The sequence below is a fragment of the Panulirus ornatus genome, chromosome 19, assembly GCF_036320965.1.
Source record: "Panulirus ornatus isolate Po-2019 chromosome 19, ASM3632096v1, whole genome shotgun sequence".
In the NCBI taxonomy this organism is placed as follows: domain Eukaryota; kingdom Metazoa; phylum Arthropoda; class Malacostraca; order Decapoda; family Palinuridae; genus Panulirus; species Panulirus ornatus.
The window spans coordinates 64,820,377-64,841,765 of NC_092242.1; the positions used below are offsets into that span (position 1 = coordinate 64,820,377).

At 42.7% G+C, this 21,389-nt stretch overlaps 1 protein-coding gene across 3 annotated transcripts in view; it reads right to left on the reverse strand.

Annotated features, from left to right (window-relative positions):
• Positions 1-21,389, reverse strand: part of LOC139755611 (uncharacterized) — a 166,794-nt gene that overhangs the window by 112,322 nt on the left and 33,083 nt on the right. For 2 of the 3 annotated variants that reach the window (XM_071674163.1, XM_071674162.1), the window contains one exon: positions 2,777-3,007. In XM_071674163.1, coding sequence (XP_071530264.1) covers positions 2,777-2,945 — 169 coding nt within the window. In that variant the 5' untranslated portion in view covers positions 2,946-3,007. Of the gene's footprint in view, positions 1-2,776; positions 3,008-7,812; positions 8,260-21,389 lie in introns of those variants that run through there. The other variant, XM_071674161.1, reaches the window with a different exon arrangement.

Below are 21,389 nucleotides of genomic sequence, written 5' to 3' on the forward strand. Positions count from 1 at the left end.
ATATATATATATATATATATATATATATATATATATATATATATATATATATATATATATATCATATGCAGGGTATATGTGACCAGATCCCCGTTCATGTTACAGCAAAGTGTTCGGTAATGAGTATTAGTATTGGCTCGGGAACTTGTCTGGTTCGAAAGTCACCCAACAAGCTCTTCATGGCTTCACCAATCTGATTACGTCCACGTACCTGGATGTTCATCATTAAAACTCTCGTCTTCATGTGAATTTTACGTCTCCGAAAACTCTTACCGCAGCATGGACTCTTACTGGACTCCCATGGTGAAGCGGTAAGCGTTCCCGACCGTGAGACACACACACACACACACACACAATATATATATATATATATATATATATATATATATATATATATATATATATATATATATATATATATCATTAATGGGATGGCTTTGATTAGGGCCTCAGCTGCCCGTACAGTCTCAGCTAACATAAAATAAAAGTTTTGTTTGGAATAGCAATGACCGTGGATGTACTGTACACACACACATGATCGCCACGTCCCACGCCATGGCGCTATGTTTCCACTGCAGTATCTACCAATATCATTTAATACGGGGATGTATACAGCGATGTCACGGATAATGGCATTACGTTACGTTAGGTCAAATCATGTAACGAACGCTACCCGTTCATGGCAGTGCATGATCATGTTCCCCGCATATTACACAATAATTTTTGTGATATTCCCACCAGCCAGACAACACTTTTACCACCGCCCGCAATACACTTTGATGAGTAAAAATACAAAGAAAAAAAAAAAAGAAATGTGAAATCCGCTTTACTGAAACATCGATCGAATGTAGCCTATCGACCAACGCCCCAAATGAACTTCCCTAACCTAACGTAAACTCAGCCATAAATTATAACATGAGCATTAGGGTATGGAATATTCATCTAGCTTTCCTACCTAATACAGGTGATTCTTATGAATCACTATTTTTCTCTAAAATTAATTAAGGCTTCACGTAAGGTTTTATAAATATAGACCTTTGAAGCGGCAAGGAAAACGGGATCTCTCCTCATATGTAATACAACTTAAAGCACGTTGTATAAATCATGCTAAGCCATGTTACATATATCACCTAATAAGTCCGAACTGGCTTTCTCTCAACTATTTTTGTATTTGGTTTTCTAATGTTTCTTCCTACAGTATCTGTATCTCAGTATTTCATATCAGACTGCTCTTTCTCAACTGTATTCTAACATTTCATACTGTCATCATTTGATGTCTATTCATTGTACACTTCTTCATTTGATGTCTATTCATTGTACGCCTCATTTGTCTATTCATTGTACGCTTCTTCACTTGTATCTTAATTCTTAGATTCCTAATTCAGATCTTTCAAAACGAAACGATATATTTCGATTCTTTCTTACGTATGTCTATGATATGTCTATGGTTCAACGACCAGTTACCCTAATAGATAATTACCCAGTTAATGAGCCCTTTTCAAACCTAATCATGAACCGATCGAATGCGCACTAACCATCTGGCCATTAACAAACTGTGTCTGCGGTCTTTTAACCACCCTGAACACCGGAAAGTGTTAAAAGATTCTTCGGCTGTTGGTTGTAGCTTGAGGTTGACGGACTTAATGATCCTGGCCAATTGGCAGCTTAAAACCTAAAATAACTAGCCAACCAACCAACCGCACTTACACACTGGGGTCCTTCGAACCCTTATCTGTTACTACCTCTTGCGGAGGTCTGGGGTCTTTCGGCCCCAATTCCGATCAGCCAGAAACGTGAAATTCATGTCTGTGAAAAAAAAAAAAAAAGTGTCCTGGTTCATATTGGGTTTGTTCTTTATTTTCCGAATCCTGCTGTTATACATAGCCCATTCCATCCCCTGTACACGCCCACAAAAAGGGGAGGGAGCGGGTGGCTGGAAATCCTCCCCTCTCGTTTTTTCTTCTTTTTTTTTTTTAATTTTCCAGAAGAAGGAACACAGAAGGGGGCCAGGTGAGGATATTCCCTTAAAGGCCCAGTCCTCTGTTCTTAACGCTACCTCGCTAACGCGGGAAACGGCGAATAGTATGAAAGAAAAAGAAAGATACTCTTATCTCATTCAACATATATATACAGCGATGGGCAATTTACGCACAGTGTGTGTGTGCGTTGCTGTATAGCTATTACTTGAGAAAAGGTGTCCCAACTCTTCCGACTGCTTGTTACAACTTGACGTTAACGACCTTAACAACCCTAGCAAATGATCTGGCTGAAACATATACTCCGTTTCTAATTACTGGACCTGAATCACCATCTCTCCATTTTTCACTCTCTAAGATCTATTCCAACAAAGCCACTCTCTCTCTCTCTCTCTCTCTCTCTCTCTCTCTCTCTCTCTCTCTCTCTCTCTCTCTCTCTTTCAGAGAAGTACAAGATATATATTGGGGTGTTAACTTATTCCCTTCCCAACGAGATTATGCATTCAAATACCTAATAAACGAATGCCACACTGTTATTCTCTATCTTTAATAAGAATCACTTCTCAAACTATTAAAGTCGAGGCAACTGAAAATGTTATCGAATGGAAATACAAGCGGCTTTAAATTGCCTATACGCTTTGTATTTCTTAAATCATAAATCTATTCAGTACTTACACGAGCGGAGTCTTCGTACTGAGGTGATGATCAGAAACAGAAAAAAAGAAATGCTTTATACAGCCAAATTAAGTCAAGGTGTTGTTTTCCTCCTGCAATTCAGACCAGACGAGATACTTCCTTACCTCCGTTGGGACCATTATTGTTGCCGTTAGTGTTGATCGGTCGACCATGTATGCAAGTGTTGAGTCGCGGGGGCGGGGGCGGGGGAGGTCTGGAGGGAACAGCAGGCGGGTTGTTCTCCTCATCACACTCACCCCCTCCGTCTGTGGTCCCCGCCGGCCCGATGGGCATTCCGTTTTTTATTATCTATATTTGTTACCCATTGTTGTCCACGCCTGCTTTCTGTCTACAACCTGGAAATGAGAAATGCATTTTCGTTAATAATCATCTCTGTCTAAATAAACTGAAGAGCAATTTCAACTTGTAAAGGTAGAAAACACTGAAAAGAGATTACAAATCTTAATTTCCTAATTTGCACACAATCTATAATTCAAAATATCAACACACGTATGAATGGGAATGCTTTAAAACTTTGCAAGCGGCTTCTCATTGACATAACGATCATTCCGGCAAAACCTCCACGTGAGCAAGTTACTTTATGAATGACGTCGACATCAAGAACTCTTTGACCTGCGAACCTTTGGCCATTCAATTGCTGTGAACTGCAAGCACGTGCACGTAGTACACCTAATGGAGGGGAAAATTTATCGGGACTGTCTCACTTGCAAGTTATGATACCGCTTTATAAACCGACCCTGTACGGGGGGGGGGAAAAAAAAAGGAAGCATATTTGACGTAAAGGCTAAGGAATATATTCCTGCACTTTACGATGACAGGCACAGTGTTCGGGCCAAGTATGCACTGAGGGCGTATATGGTCTTAAAACTATCGTAAACACATTGAAATTGTTCACGATTTTCTTCGAATGGTGTTATAACTTGACAATGACGGGTTTAATGACCCCCCGCAGGCGATGGTCTTAAAATTCAAATAACCAACAAACTATTGGTAGTAAATTCGTTACGCTTAACCATCTAGGGCGAAAAAGCAATCCTGTATATATATATATATATATATATATATATATATATATATATATATATATATATATATATATATATATATTTATATATATATATATATTTATATATATATATATATATATATATATATATATATATATAATGACCGATATCATTCTATGCACAGACTACGTTAGATGGGTTAGAGAACTGCTAGAAAATACAAACTTCTTTAAGTAATGAACGAAAATCTAACGTCTTGCACTTTACACCAGTAAAAGCGGTTCGTATCTCCATTATCACTGATGTGGAACAAAGAGTGGTTCAAGTTATTAATCATAAATTTATTTTTAAATTAACTAAACATACAACTAATGAGGACAGCTGTGGTCATTCACAATTAAGTGACTCATGTACGAGTGTCTAGTGGTTGTGATGACAAGTTAATTAGTCTACATAGATATCTACTGCACGAAATGAAGAAATATAAACGAAATAACGCAGTCAACCACCATGCCACTGACGTTCAAAATTGTGTGTCGTGCATCTTTTATGGAGCAAACTGTTAATACTTTTGTAACATGCTAATGCAATCGTCACTCCGGGCCGAGGAAAGTACCCAACCCTTCTCACCTGATTTGCATTAAAACCATGAAAAAAACGACTGTTTAATGACCGGTTATGCTTCCCAACAACTGGGTTTAATTTTGCGAGCGTTATAAACATCAGCGAAGCATGATAACCTGAAATTAAGGCAGTAGTGTTGCTGGAAAAGGATCGGCCAGCACCTCCACGCCAGTGGCAGGAATTAATAAGGGATCCTATGTGCTAGAGAAAACGTAAGCATGAAAAACATAATCTGAAATAACAACTTCGAGATGTAAACGGAATGTTATACTATTATAGAACCCTATAATTAACATACGAGAAGCTTTAACTTGGAAAAATGAATAAACAAAAATATCTTGACACCCACCCAAACGACAAAATACATTTCTTTTCTAAGGACTATCGGTAAACTATATAACATATACAATACAATGCAGTATGCTGAGCAATTCCGTTGCAAATGTTCATCAAAACCTTGCCATATGAATTAAGAAAATAACTTTGCCATAGTGGTTTCAAGAAATTACCCTTGCCACATGAATTTTAGGAAACTTAACCTTGCTGTAGGCCTGTTTAGGAGACTCGTATACATGCATTTCAAAGAACATAATCTTGTTACATGCATTTAAGGGAATTAACCTTACCATAATTTCACGAGCGATAAATAAATTGCATTATCATATATATATATATATATATATATATATATATATATATATATATATATATATATATATAAGCGGGTCACGCCACTGCTTAAATCGCTTTATAAACAAGTTAAAAAGAACTTCCCTCCAAATCTCGTCGTAGGTAACATATCTACACACAAAACAGCACCAACCATCATTCTGTGTTTTCTTTTCTTTCTTTCAAACTGTTCGCCATTTCCCGCATTAGCGAGGTAGCGTTAAGAACAGAGGACTGGGCCTTTGAGGGAATACCCTCACCTGGCCCAATTCTCTGTTCCTTCTTTAAAAAAAAAAAAAAAAAAAAAAAAAAAAAAAAAAAAACGAGAGGGGAGGATTTCCAGCCCCCCGCTCCCTCCCCTTTTAGTCGCCTTTTACGACACGCAGGGAATACGAGTTTTCATTTACTTATAAAATAAAATGTTTTCGTGTCGCTCGACTCCAAATATGAGTGCTGTTGGATTTATCGGCTGTCAACTGGAATATGGTCATTAAACCAGACATCTTGACATAAACATCATACATATTTGGAATAATAATCTCTCTCTCTCTCTCTCTCTCTCTCTCTCTCTCTCTCTCTCTCTCTCTCTCTCTCTCTCTCTCCCTCACACACACACACACACACACAATGAACATTTGTTCCTTAACTAATTTCTATTCGTTCTTCTTGTTTATCTCAAAGGTTTTCAAAGGCACAAGAACAGATTATAAATTAGATTTCCAATACTGTTTCCCATCTTTAACTTTGACAGTCTAAGACGCAATTTAAATGGCTGAAGACGAGATACATGTTTGCGTATACGAGAACCACTGTGGCGAAAACATGACAACAATACGAAATTAGCGATCACTAAATGGGCACTGGTCTTTAATGTTTTGGTTTTGTTAAATTGTATATAACCCCAAGAACCCTTTTACGGGGTTCCTGCAGTAGACAGAGGATGTAACCCTTTTAAAACGAGAAATATCTCTAACGAGAATGCACTCCCGCTAATAGACGATGATACAGCCTAGCCAAACCGACTCTACTACTCGCAGTGGTAACCTTTTGCAGGCGGAGCCCTGTAACACTTACATATAATTATAATAGTTACCCCTCGATTGATTTCTATGGCAGAGTCCTGGTGTTACAAAACGCCTTTTTAAAGGTTCCTGCACCACGAGCCTGTGCTACTTCCAACAGCAAGGGAATTTAAACTTCTTTGGAGTAAAGTCTTTGACGAGACTATACTCCTAATACTACAGCCTCGACAAAGATGATTTTTCGCTGTCAAAAATAAAAAAAAAAAAATCATGGAGGGGCTCCTGCAGCTTCAAGGCTACAAGATTTCCAGTATGTAATTCCTGGACATGACTGTAGTCCTTCCTCGCTAAACGAGGATAACGGAGCCTCGCTGAAGGTGACTCTTGACTGGCGGTGTAACCACAAGCAGGCGGAGTGCAATGACGCATATATATATATATATATATATATATATATATATATATATATATATATACAAATAAATCCCAAAAGACATGCGATTCACGTATATGTTGTAGCCACAAGGAAAATAAAACACGGAGATTCAGGCGCTTTCGTGAATGATTCATATATATATATATATATATATATATATATATATATATATATATATATATATATATATATATATATGAGCATGGTCTCCCTCAAGCAGCAAAAGTGAAGGGTTGGAATGCACCAATCAAGAGCACTGCTTCGCCCAACGCCTTCAAGAAAGAAGACGACTCCCCGCACACACAAGGGAGGCAGCCACTAGCCGCAAGCCGTCCGACCATCGCCACGTGGGCTGATTGGCTGGCTGGTGGCTGTCTATCTTTTCGGCGAAGGAGGTTATAACCACTCGACCACGACGGCACGAGCCTCGGGTGTACGTAGAAATGTCCTGGCCTTTTTCACCCGTGTGTTTTGGGTCAAGTCAAAAAGTCAGGCCAATATTGATACCGAAGTCTAGCCCCCCTCACGGTCAAGCAGTTTAAGAGTCGTTACCAAAGCAAACTTTTGGCTAGATCTCCAAATGGTACATAATCATAAAACCAAGGGGACTGTAAACCGTACGAAGCAGTATCTAGTGTCGGAAAAAAAAAAAAACAAATGCTTCACATATTCTCGCAACAGTCAGGCCTGTGAAATGTCACGGGAGAGATGTTTAGTCATCACAAATTTGGAAGGTCATGAGAGGACGTGTTTACCAAATCACGACACGCGTCAACTGCATCAGGTTATAAATATATGCATAACCTAATATGATCACCAATCTCCTTTGAGTTCAACTCTTAAGGGATACTATAAGTAATGAAAACAGAAAAAGTGATCACATTTTATGAGACTAATAATTTTGAAACTACTAAAAACGAACTTGTTGATAATGAAATAGGTGTGTATTCACCTTCAAAAAATGTCTGAACCCTAAACGTTTGTTCATCTAATCATCAGTTTTCGCTTATGAAACGTGATGAGGAAATCAAAAGTTAGTACGACAAAAATCTAAACTTCTTTAAAGTCTAAAATGTCTACTATAACATCTAAGGAGGGTCAGCCCAGGTCCATTAATATTTATACTCTCTAACATCACCTTGTTTACTGGGAGGCGGAACCCCATCGTGTGGGTTGCCCGTTTGTTAAGCCTCCTTCATACCATCACACATACAAAGAGGGCGTTGTTCAAAAGGTTTCCTTTCGACTCTATAAAAATAATCACGGCAACACTACTTGTCTGTGAAAGTGGCCCTGAAATCTGTTATATCTTCTATCATGCATAGTCAGAGCTAGCTAAGACATACAAAACAAAAACAAAAAAAAAATCATGGATACCTTACCTGACCTTCCCACGGGAATGGTATTTTTCACTGAGATGCGTTTTCTCAAGTTCTCTCCTCCATGTCATTTATTGTTATACCGTCGTGGTGGCAGAACACTACAACTATAACCCTGCTTTGGCCAGACACTGTTGTAATTGTTCTGTGCTTCATGGTGATCCCTGGGTGTCCTGCTCTATAGACTCCCAACCACAACACTGTACCACCACCACCACCAACACCCCACCTGCCGCATGCTGACAGCCTCACACTCTGTCAACCCATCAGATACTATAAATCACATCACCACCTGCTCTGAGGACACACAGGAGGATGTCACATTATAATTCACCAGGGGGAACTTAAATGAGGCACACCGGGCACTAGATATTAATGTGGAAACTAGCTGGACTTGTGGTCCTGGAGGAGTTAGTGTACCTGCTCCTGCACGACTTCTACATTGCAGTCGAAGTGTGCGCGGCTGCCGGACGTATGAACGCAGATCAAAACAAACACCTCTTATTGTGTCTTGCTCTCCCAGCATATTAGATAAAGATAATGCGTGGCTCATTGACTGATATATTGATTTATCCGATTATTACGTTTACTACGTTTCCTCTTAAGACAAAAATAACAAAAGGTATTCAAATGGTCCTCATCCAATCTTAGGACGTGACCGGACTAGCCGAACTTAATGCCACGCGCCGTGTATGATGTTTCAACTTTCTTGCCTTAAAAACGTAAGAGACAAAGTACAAATTCGGTGCACTGGTGAATTACTCAAATGCCATAACACTACCCCAACCCTTGCTACTCTATAGCCGTTTAAAAATAAGGAGGTATTAATTCTTTTCGACTCAAAACAGCAGATGAGGCACTGGACCATTGGGAACCTCTGTATATTCCCTCGGGGTCCGACTTGCCAGTGGACGAAGCAAGTGTGGCCATTTGGTTAGTTTTTATTTTGGTTATACTTTCACTTACGCCCGTGACGCGACCCATTCATGTTTTTTGTACTAGAAGGCTACCTGCCGAGAGATAGTATTTCAGCCTACCGTAAAAGTATCGCATTTCGTGTCTTTTAACGACAATTGATACGGTTCGGGGACCATGGTGTTCGTCCCGGCACCCACCAATTTGTTCACTTGCCTCTGGGACCAATGCTAGTTAAGATTACTGACTTTATAGGCTTTTGATCGATAAGAAAATAATGCCAACAGTATGGTAGCTCGTTCCATTTACGAAGTATTACAGAAATACAGCGACTAAAGATTTCCAAAGTTCACACCACAATTCGATCTCATTTATCCCCGTGTGTGGACACAGATGCAGACTGGGTCATGAACATTGGTTAGCATGATATAATTTCTGAGAGGAGAGAGGAACGGGGGGAAAAAATACGAGACAATCAAGGTCGAGCTTGTGGCAATGTTGGGAGAGATACACCAGCCAGAGAGAAGCCGTCTTGTAAAAACATCCTGGCAAATTAGTCATTTGCTATGACATGAAAGCGGGAAACATTACGTTTACAATATTATCCAACGTGCTATGATCTAAGACGCTTTACTGTTGACGTAAGTGGTTAGGTTGCAGACTTATAAAGAAAAATGAAATTCGCAATAGCGAATGTGGTCATATGAGCAGTGAGAAAACATTTGAAACAAAAAATGAAACGTAGAATTAATAATGATCGGCAACCATCCAAATAAAAACCAGCACAAGCAAGTGGGTTAACCCCAACCCCTCCCGTCTCTCTCTCTCTCTCTCTCTCTCTCTCTCTCTCTCTCTCTCTCTCTCTCTCTCTCTCTCTCTCTCCTTGCGAAAACCTACATATCAAAAAATATTACCACGCATCTCTAAACTATTCCAAAGGCGCAATAAGAAATATAAAAAATATCAAATGCCTTTATAAACAGACTTGAGTCACTAGAAAGGGTCATACGTGGGCAGTTCAAAAAGAGATGCGATCTCACACCGAGGCCGGCGATGACTGACACATATCAAAGTCGACGCGCTTTGCGTTCCTAACGACACAGCCACAGCGGAGGGTCGTCTGTCCAGCAGAACAATGATGTATTCATCTGTTTGTAGAGACATCAGGTATAAACTTGTGCAGGAGGGAGCTGTGCATACTGGGTGAACCCATAACATGCAAAGTTGTGAAACATGCCTATTTCCTGAATATATCTTTTACTTTTCACCTAATGGTTTCATTCTTTGTAATTGCCATATGTAAGTTTTTAAGCATTCAGCACTCCCAATGTGGCTTCGTATGTGAATTTTGTGTGATCTATATCTATTTATATATCCTACATGACACAGGCAGAAGGCTGCCCTTACAGAAGTCAAAGTGGTCAAAAATTTATAATAAAGGCAGAACAAAAGGAAAAAAATCCATTGGTTATTAATTTGAACTCCTTGAGCGTTAATCATTCCGACTCTTGAAAAAATAGAGAGACTATTACAGCAGGTGGGGGTGTGGGATCCACTAGACAGTCCTTGACAAACATTTAAAATCATCCGGCTTTGGATACACTGGTAAGATCGCCCAACGCAGTCCAGGGAAAAGGGTGTGCGGCAGCGGCGGCCACCGGGCTGAGAGGGTGGGTGGCGCCCGGGCCTGGCTAGCCTTACCTCGCCAACACCACACCTTCACCGCCCGACGCGCACACACCGACTGCAACCCATTTGTCCCGGAGGGAGGCGAACGACTCGTGGTCCTTTGTACGCTGAGATTTATCGCCGTCCACCCAAAAGAAGTCATGAGGCCACGGGTCAGTTAGACAGAGTGTAATATGCCGACCTTGAATTTGGGGATGGGTGCGCTTGTGTGCGTGTGTGTGTGTGTGTGTGTGTGTGTGTGTGTGTGTGTGTGTGTGTGTGTGTGTGTGTTGATCAATTCAACGGCTGTCAGCTGTTCCTGTCATCTATATAAAAATAAGAAAACTATCTATAATCTACTTTCCTACTCAAGATGGCGATCCTTCTGGCTCCATTTAAATACCGTTACATAAAACACCAGCCCTCTTTATCACTCGCGCTCCAGCTGCTTCGCGGGTAAGCGCTTTACGATCCTCAGCGGGGAAATGATGAACTCCTCTGAAGTGAGGAGTTCCCAGAGGAGTGGAGTCATTCTCGTCCACTGATGATTAGATTCCGCCAAAGGGGAGTTTTCACCAGCGCTGCACCCCACGCAGGCCAAGTCCAGCGACAAACCCTTTATAATATATAAGTGAACACAATACTATGCTGCATATATATATATATATATATATATATATATATACAGACACAATATCAACGTATCCTTCGTATAAACTTCTCAAGAGTTCATCATTTCTCTGCTATTGACTGTAGCGCGGTCTAGGAGCTACAAGATCCCCATAATAGGAGTCATGGGGCTAGATGACCAAACACACACACACACACACACACACACACACACACACACTTCGTAGACATGAATGATGAAATAATTTGGCGTCCGTTAGCGAGTAATTTAGCCGTCATGTACATCATACGTATACAAACTAATTGTATAATTACGTAATGATAATTCTGACAAACTCAGTAATTACCCGTGACACACATACACACACATGGGTCGGTGGTGGCATGAGAACCGTATGTAAATTTCTACGGTGTCAAGACGACGTTAACATAGATCACTTCGTTGACATCAGAGAAGCCTTGGAGAGGCTATTCCTGCAGGTTAGGCAACACTGAAGTGTAAAGATGGACGTGAGGAAGTGTATGAGGGGTTGGGGGACGTGAGTATGAGGGGGGAAGTGAAGAAGTGTATGGAGGGACGTGAGGAAGTACATAGGGGGACGTGAGGAAGTGTGTGGGGAAACGTGAGGAAGTGTAAGGAGGGACTTGACAAAGGGGTTTCTTCAGCAACAGCGTTGTGAAACCTTGAAACTGTTGTGAAACCGTGAAACAAGCTATGCAAACAGTGTGGAATTAAGACTAACACTGAACATAAATATTGAGGAATATTTTGATGGTAAACGGGGTACGAGGTGGTGCCCCGCGAGTCTTAAAACTCCGTCCCTATTATGCAAAAATACATAACACGTACACACACACACACACACACACACAAAGTAGCGACTTATCACTAGCCTGAATAAACAGAAAAGCCCTGTTAGTAATGTTCTGGGAGGAGGGAGTGATCCAATATTCATGGTAGCCTACCCTCCCTTAATCAGACAATGGCTGTCTCCAGGGAGCTCCGTTTCCCTCCCTCTGCCTCCACTGATATGACCCTTGAGCACGACGATGCGACCCTTGAGCACGACGATGCGACCCTTGAGCACGATGATATGACCCTTGAGCACGATGATATGACCCTTGAGCACGATGATATGACCCTTGAGCACGATGATATGACCCTTGAGCACGACGATACGATCCTTGAGCACGACGAATACGACCCTTGAGCACGACGAATACGACCCTTGAGCACGATGATATGACCCTTGAGCACGATGATATGACCCTTGAGCACGATGATATGACCCTTGAGCACGATGATATGACCCTTGAGCACGACGATGCGACCCTTGAGCACGACGATAACGACCCTTGAGCACGATGATATGACCCTTGAGCACGACGAATACGACCCTTGAGCACGATGATATGACCCTTGAGCACGACGATACGACTCTTGAGCACGACGATACGACTCTTGAGCACGACGATGCGACCCTTGAGCACGACGATACGATCCTTGAGCACGACGAATACGACCCTTGAGCACGACGATACGACTCTTGAGCACGACGATACGATCCTTGAGCACGACGATACGATCCTTGAGCACGACGAATACGACCCTTGAGCACGACGATACGACCTTGAGCACGACGATGCGACCCTTGAGCACGATGATATGACCCTTGAGCACGACGAATACGACCCTTGAGCACGACGATACGACCTTGAGCACGACGATGCGACCCTTGAGCACGACGATGCGACCCTTGAGCACGACGATACGACTCTTGAGCACGACGATATGACCCTTGAGCACGATGATATGACCCTTGAGCACGACGATCGACCCTTGAGCACGACGATACGACTCTTGAGCACGACGATACGACCCTTGAGCACGATGATATGACCCTTGAGCACGACGAATACGACCCTTGAGCACGACGATGCGACCCTTGAGCACGATGATATGACCCTTGAGCACGATGATATGACCCTTGAGCACGATGATATGACCCTTGAGCACGATGATATGACCCTTGAGCACGATGATATGACCCTTGAGCACGATGATATGACCCTTGAGCACGATGATATGACCCTTGAGCACGATGATATGACCCTTGAGCACGATGATATGACCCTTGAGCACGACGATAACGACCCTTGAGCACGATGATATGACCCTTGAGCACGATGATATGACCCTTGAGCACGACGATAACGACCCTTGAGCACGACGATACGACTCTTGAGCACGACGATACGACTCTTGAGCACGACGATAACGACCCTTGAGCACGACGATACGATCCTTGAGCACGACGAATACGACCCTTGAGCACGACGATACGATCCTTGAGCACGACGATGCGACCCTTGAGCACGACGATACGACTCTTGAGCACGACGATACGATCCTTGAGCACGACGATGCGACCCTTGAGCACGACGATGCGACCCTTGAGCACGATGATATGACCCTTGAGCACGACGATAACGACCCTTGAGCACGATGATATGACCCTTGAGCACGATGATATGACCCTTGAGCACGATGATATGACCCTTGAGCACGATGATATGACCCTTGAGCACGATGATATGACCCTTGAGCACGATGATATGACCCTTGAGCACGACGATACGATCCTTGAGCACGACGATAACGACCCTTGAGCACGATGATATGACCCTTGAGCACGATGATATGACCCTTGAGCACGACGATACGATCCTTGAGCACGACGATCGACCCTTGAGCACGATGATATGACCCTTGAGCACGATGATATGACCCTTGAGCACGACGATACGACTCTTGAGCACGACGATACGACCTTGAGCACGACGATACGACCCTTGAGCACGATGATATGACCCTTGAGCACGACGATGCGACCCTTGAGCACGATGATATGACCCTTGAGCACGACGATACGATCCTTGAGCACGACGAATACGACCCTTGAGCACGATGATATGACCCTTGAGCACGATGATATGACCCTTGAGCACGATGATATGACCCTTGAGCACGACGATAACGACCCTTGAGCACGATGATATGACCCTTGAGCACGATGATATGACCCTTGAGCACGATGATATGACCCTTGAGCACGACGATAACGACCCTTGAGCACGATGATATGACCCTTGAGCACGACGATGCGACCCTTGAGCACGACGATACGATCCTTGAGCACGACGAATACGACCCTTGAGCACGACGATAACGACCCTTGAGCACGATGATATGACCCTTGAGCACGATGATATGACCCTTGAGCACGATGATATGACCCTTGAGCACGATGATATGACCCTTGAGCACGATGATATGACCCTTGAGCACGACGATACGACTCTTGAGCACGACGATGCGACCCTTGAGCACGACGAATACGACCCTTGAGCACGGACGATACGACCCTTGAGCACGACGATACGACTCTTGAGCACGACGATACGACTCTTGAGCACGACGATACGACTCTTGAGCACGACGATACGACCTTGAGCACGACGATGCGACCCTTGAGCACGACGATGCGACCCTTGAGCACGACGATACGACTCTTGAGCACGACGATAACGACCCTTGAGCACGACGAATACGACCCTTGAGCACGATGATATGACCCTTGAGCACGACGATACGACCTTGAGCACGACGATACGACTCTTGAGCACGACGATGCGACCCTTGAGCACGACGATACGATCCTTGAGCACGACGATACGACCCTTGAGCACGACGATACGACCTTGAGCACGACGAATACGACCCTTGAGCACGACGATACGACCTTGAGCACGACGAATACGACCCTTGAGCACGATGATATGACCCTTGAGCACGACGATACGATCCTTGAGCACGACGATACGATCCTTGAGCACGACGATACGATCCTTGAGCACGACGATGCGACCCTTGAGCACGACGATACGACCCTTGAGCACGATGATATGACCCTTGAGCACGATGATATGACCCTTGAGCACGACGATACGATCCTTGAGCACGACGATCGACCCTTGAGCACGACGATAACGACCCTTGAGCACGACGATGCGACCCTTGAGCACGACGATGCGACCCTTGAGCACGACGATCGACCCTTGAGCACGACGAATACGACCCTTGAGCACGATGATATGACCCTTGAGCACGACGATACGATCCTTGAGCACGACGATAACGACCCTTGAGCACGACGATGCGACCCTTGAGCACGACGGTGCGAGCGCTTCATCACAGCGGGTACGACCCTGAAATATCGCACGACGGTACGACCTCTTAAACACAACGGTGCGATCCTTGGCTCCTGTAGAATATAGAATACACACGTTTTACACCTAAGATGTCTAACGTACGGTGCGGACTGTGGATCTGATGACCACAGAGCGAATGCCCCTCCACACATCCACACAATTGCACCAAGACAACACCATATATGATTCTCGTCCAGCTTTCCTACTTTAAAACGACTGATTTTGATCTCGGCTCAAACCAGTAATTATCAAATTCCTTGTGTACTCCATGCTCATCTATATCATCTCGAATTGGATCTCTCAAAGGAAGGTGGGAAAAAAATGCATTAAACTAATTCCATCAGGTACGTTCGCATAGATTTCTCTGAATCTTAATTAAAACCGACCTGATTTCTTTGGCTTCTTGTGTCTTTATCCTCTCCGTTTTCTATATCATATCACCCTCTCTCTCCTTCTCTTCTGCTATTTCTCCGTCCCTTCCTAATTTCCTGCGAGCCTTTTTATTTTCCATGTCATCCTCTTCAGCGATCACAAGTGTTCCAGTAAATTTCCTTTTACACCGGACATCATTTAACACTGTAAATCAATCTGTTCCTCGATTCTACGGCTACAAAGGTCATTATGAACATGCGTCAAAATTTACAAACTACGTTACTTGATTTACGGCCAGTTGGCTGGAGCCACGGCTGAAAATTATATTCGCGACTGATGACAGAAGGGAAGATTTTGGGAGATGAGTTTTTGGGGATTGTTGAAGGTTCTTGGAAGTGTGAAGATGGACAGGAATACTGGTAAAGTTATTTAGATAATGATATTTCTGATTGGCTTGTGACTAGTGCTTCTAAAATAGCCTATCGATTCAGGCAGTCAGCGTCAACCAAACAAATAAAAACCTCCGGTAATTTTAAGGCCACACACAAGCCGTCACTAGATATATATATATATATAGTGCGGGTTAACCAACTAAATTTCCACCAGCATTTACCGGGTCTACTTCACACGTTGCCCGAATGGCTTTATAACAGCATAACTGTCAGCAAGTTATACTCATCAATCAAGAACAGCTATTAAATACATCAACGCAAGAACACGTATATATATATATATATATATATATATATATATATATATATATATATATATATATATATATATATATATATATATATATAATTTTTTTTCGGTATGCAACGGAATACTTTCCAATAGGGCGTTGCTCACGCTTCGCTTACGGCAAAAATCTGCGTGAATCAAATTTGAAAAAAAAGGGAGCCACAGCCAGTTGTTATCCGGGGTCGCGTAGCCAACTAACGTGTGTGCACTGTACAGTGGTTAATTGACCGTACTCACGGGTCGTCCATAACGAGGCGAGGCGACCCGTTGCTGGATACAGTGGTAACCAACCAGCAGACATTCGTCATATCTGGCTATCGGTTACCACCTGGTCATTAGACCCTTGAGCACGACGATACGACCCTTGAGCACGACGATACGACCCTTGAGCACGACGATACGACCCTTGAGCACGACGATACGACCCTTGAGCACGACGATACGATCCTTGAGCACGACGATACGACCCTTGAGCACGACGATACGACCCTTGAGCACGATGATATGACCCTTGAGCACGACGATACGATCCTTGAGCACGACGATACGACCCTTGAGCACGACGATGCGACCCTTGAGCACGACGATACGACCCTTGAGCACGACGATGCGACCCTTGAGCACGACGATACGATCCTTGAGCACGACGATGCGACCCTTGAGCACGACGATACGACCCTTGAGCACGACGATGCGACCCTTGAGCAAGACGATACGATCCTTGAGCACGACGATACGACCCTTGAGCACGACGATGCGACCCTTGAGCACGACGATACGACCCTTGAGCACGACGATACGACCCTTGAGCACGATGATATGACCCTTGAGCACGACGATACGACCCTTGAGCACGACGATACGACCCTTGAGCACGACGATGCGACCCTTGAGCACGACGATACGACCCTTGAGCACGATGATATGACCCTTGAGCACGACGATACGACCCTTGAGCACGACGATGCGACCCTTGAGCACGACGATACGACCCTTGAGCACGACGATATGACCCTTGAGCACTACGCGAAGGTACGAAGCCGGAACAAGCACGGTGCGAAACTTCTGCTCTACGGCACACTATCCTTAGGCTTTGTGTGATGACCGATAAAACTGAGGTTAAAGAATATACCTATAACTTACTTTGGGGAACTTAACATCTTACCTAACCAAACCTACTACAACTAACTTAACCAAACTTAAAACAACCATAACCTAACCAACCCTACAACAGCCATACCCTAACCTGATCATCCTGAACTTTAAAGCCTGGTTTTTCACAACCATGGTATCCTTCCACCACACAGCAGCAGCAGCAAACCGGCCATTGCCCAATTTACCCCGAGAGAACACATCGTAAACCAATTAACGAGAGCAAATACGTGGACCAAATGCCACACTAACATGGTGACTGGTCCTGTTGAATTTGGAGGTCGGATGTGCATACCTGTACATGCAGTCTACCCACTGTGGTAAAATTATATATATATATATATATATATATATATATATATATATATATATATATATATATATATATATATATATATATATATATATATAAGTTCCCAAGTGCACTTTCGTGTAATAATCACATCATCAGGGGAGACACAAGAGAGAAATATACAGTCAGTTGATATACATCGAAGAGACGAAGCTAAAACGCCATTTGGTAAACATACAATATATATATATATATATATATATATATATATATATATATATATATATATATATATATATATATGCGGGGTTAGAAATTTAAACGTGTTGTACCATCTATATAAAAATTTTATATGTTCTATACATACCATGTCTTTCCTCTTTAGTGTACACACTCACTTCAACCTAAATGTGATTACTATTTGTGTTTTATACTCGTGTTGCCCCGTGTCTGTGTGTATGTGTATGTGTGTGTGTGTGTGTGTGTGTGTGTGTGTGTGTGTGTGTGTGTGTGTGTGATAATGAACGGACAATGCCAACTCTAGGTATCATCTAATATAATAGAATATGAATCACTGATAAAACATGATACTTTTGGGGGAACTGAAAAAAAAATCAAAATGGTAATGTGGACCGAGCAACATTCTCCCCTCACTTCGACTACAGTTCCTGTCATCACTCTTCCATTTAATTCTTAGCTATCTACTCCTAACAAATGGTTCCTCTAACATCTAATCAAAGTATGGTATGTGAGTACTTATGGTGAATGGTATACCATTAGACACGAGATCGTCAGTGTCCAACAGATACTGATTCTAATCACTAACAACTCCCTATCTTACAACCCCCTGTAACGCACATCCCATCTCATAACTCTTCACCTAACAGCTCTCCCCCACCTGACAACACCCTCTCCTAAATCACCTGACTATTCCCCTTGCCAAACAACTCCCGAAGCGACAATAAACTGGCATAAACTAAGATTAAATACAGTAAATGCCAAGCCAATCGATACACTGCTAGACAATGGTATTAATTATCAGCGACTAAGAATGTCTTAAAAAAAAATGATCGTGTAATATGCAATTACTTTTCACATTTTCTTTTTTATCGGAGAAGAGCGGCTGGAACTATATCTGAATGAATGTTCCTTTAATCCTATTCTGTGATATATATTTCCGTCGGTGTACTTCCTCTTACATGATGTCCTTTATATACATATATATATGTATCTTTTTTTCCTGCCAGCGAATATGCCAGAGGGAGTTATGAGCGGAAAAAGCCCTCTGCCCTTTACTTTCCTGCCTCCATCAATGATGACGGATGTAGAGGATCTTATCTTCTGTGCTATACCGCCTCCATCTACATAAAAGTAGGAATGTCCTATACTATAACTGTCCTCCAGTACATCATATATCACATGTTTACCAAATGGCGTCCTAGCTTCGTCTCTTCTACGTATATCAACTGACATATTTCTCTCTTGTGTCTCCCCTGATGATGTGATTATTACACGAAAGTGCACTTGGGAACCTTATCGCGTTTCATTTTCCCCGTGGACTCATAGGAACACACACACACACACACATATATATATATATATATATATATATATATATATATATATATATATATATATATATATATATATATATGCCATCAGACTTTTTGTTATCTGGTTCTCCTTAGGCACCCACGCCTTACGACGCCACTATCGAAAACTCCAGCGTAGCTATCACCCACCCTGTTACGCCGCATCACCACCGCTGCCTCCACGAGAGCGTCCCGCAGACAGCCAGCCAGTGGCCGTCAGGCAATCATCACCCCGAGGCATGATAGCGGGCGGCGAGGGGAAAACGACTCGCTCTATGATATCCTACAACAACAGCGTCTGCCGAGCGGCGGCCTTCCCACACCACGCAAGCAAGTATGCAATTTTCGACGAATATTTTCATATCTATTCATCTTGTGCTGTGCGAGAATTTTATAAAATGAAAATAATGCGGAACTATGCAGAAAATCTCGATTTTGTTTCTGTTTTTTGTTCTGCCGAATGAGATATACTATAATTTCCTGTGGCACAAGGCAGTAATGCAGGAAGTATTTATGAATACATATTTTTACAATAAAAATTCCTATAGAAACAAAAAATGGACTGAAAAAAAATATATATACCAGCAGGCAATTGCGTAAATTTACAAAGTGTATACAATTTCTGAACAAGCAGGCGACGACAGCAAGTAAATAAACTAACGCGTAATCTTTTACAAAGGCGCCAACGCTTGTAAACCATCTCTACCCAAGACAAAACGGTATGCTCTCCTATCCCCCCAGTGGAAGACGTAGCTTGTACTACTTTTGTATCGTCTATCCTGTAGACTCGTGGGCAGGCAATACAGAGACAGCCCTGTGGTCTTGTCATATACACCACTGGGCCTATATCAAGGCACACACCATACAGTCTGGCACCTGTGTATTTCTCCTTATGGACAGCAATAGTCCGGTTCCAAGAAGCGAAGTGTTGTACTCCCTTACGTACGATCCATTGGATGTGACGGCGTGAACTTTGACCTGACCTCTAAGAGTTACGTTGTACCGTTGTGACCAAGGATCGTACCGTCGCGCCTCAAAGGTCGCGCCGTCGTTCTCAAGGGTCGTTACCGTCGTGTTCTAACGTCGTACCGTCGTGCTCAGGAATCGTGCCATTGTGCTCAAGGGGTCGTACCGTCTTCTCAGTGATCGTACCGTTGTGCTCAAGGGACGTACTGTCGCCCTCAAGGATCATACCGTCGTACGCAAGGATCGTACCGTCGTGCCGACGGGGTTAATTGAATTCCACCAGCTGGAAATTGCACATAAATCCACAAATTCCATCGGAAAGCCGGGAGGAAATGTTAGGTAAAGGAATCAGTGGAATCATATTGGTTATATCGGGTTTTTCCTGCTGAAATTCTGGCAGGAAGGAAAAGAATATACGTAACACTGTAAATACGAAAGGAATTCCAACGCGAATAAAACTATATAAAAGAATGATGAAGCCGTGAAGGAATCTGGAATATACGTATTGAATAAATAAACAGATCATACGAGTGGAACACGTAGGAAAATGTGCAGCGAGCAATAAATGTAATAATGTAATCCATCCGTTGTCGTAGACTTACTCCTATCGTTTTCTACCTCGGGGTTTCTCCTCACTGAGGTTATTTAGCTAATTCTGTTCATCATGTCTGGAGGGACTCAACTCCCAGTCTACCACCATATCTCCCCGCGACCATGTCCCGTGCCATACTTCAGACTAGTGTTTGCTCATTACGTAGAATGAAAAATGGGAATCTCATTATCCTCTCTTACATGCTCCCGGCCTGCCTTGCGCGTCATGTTGACGCAATACAGAATGGCCAACCTATCCTAACGCCAGACGCGTTACACGGATACCAACCTCAATCACTTTCCGGGGGAAAATCATATATATATATATATATATATATATATATATATATATATATATATATATATATATATATATATATATATATATA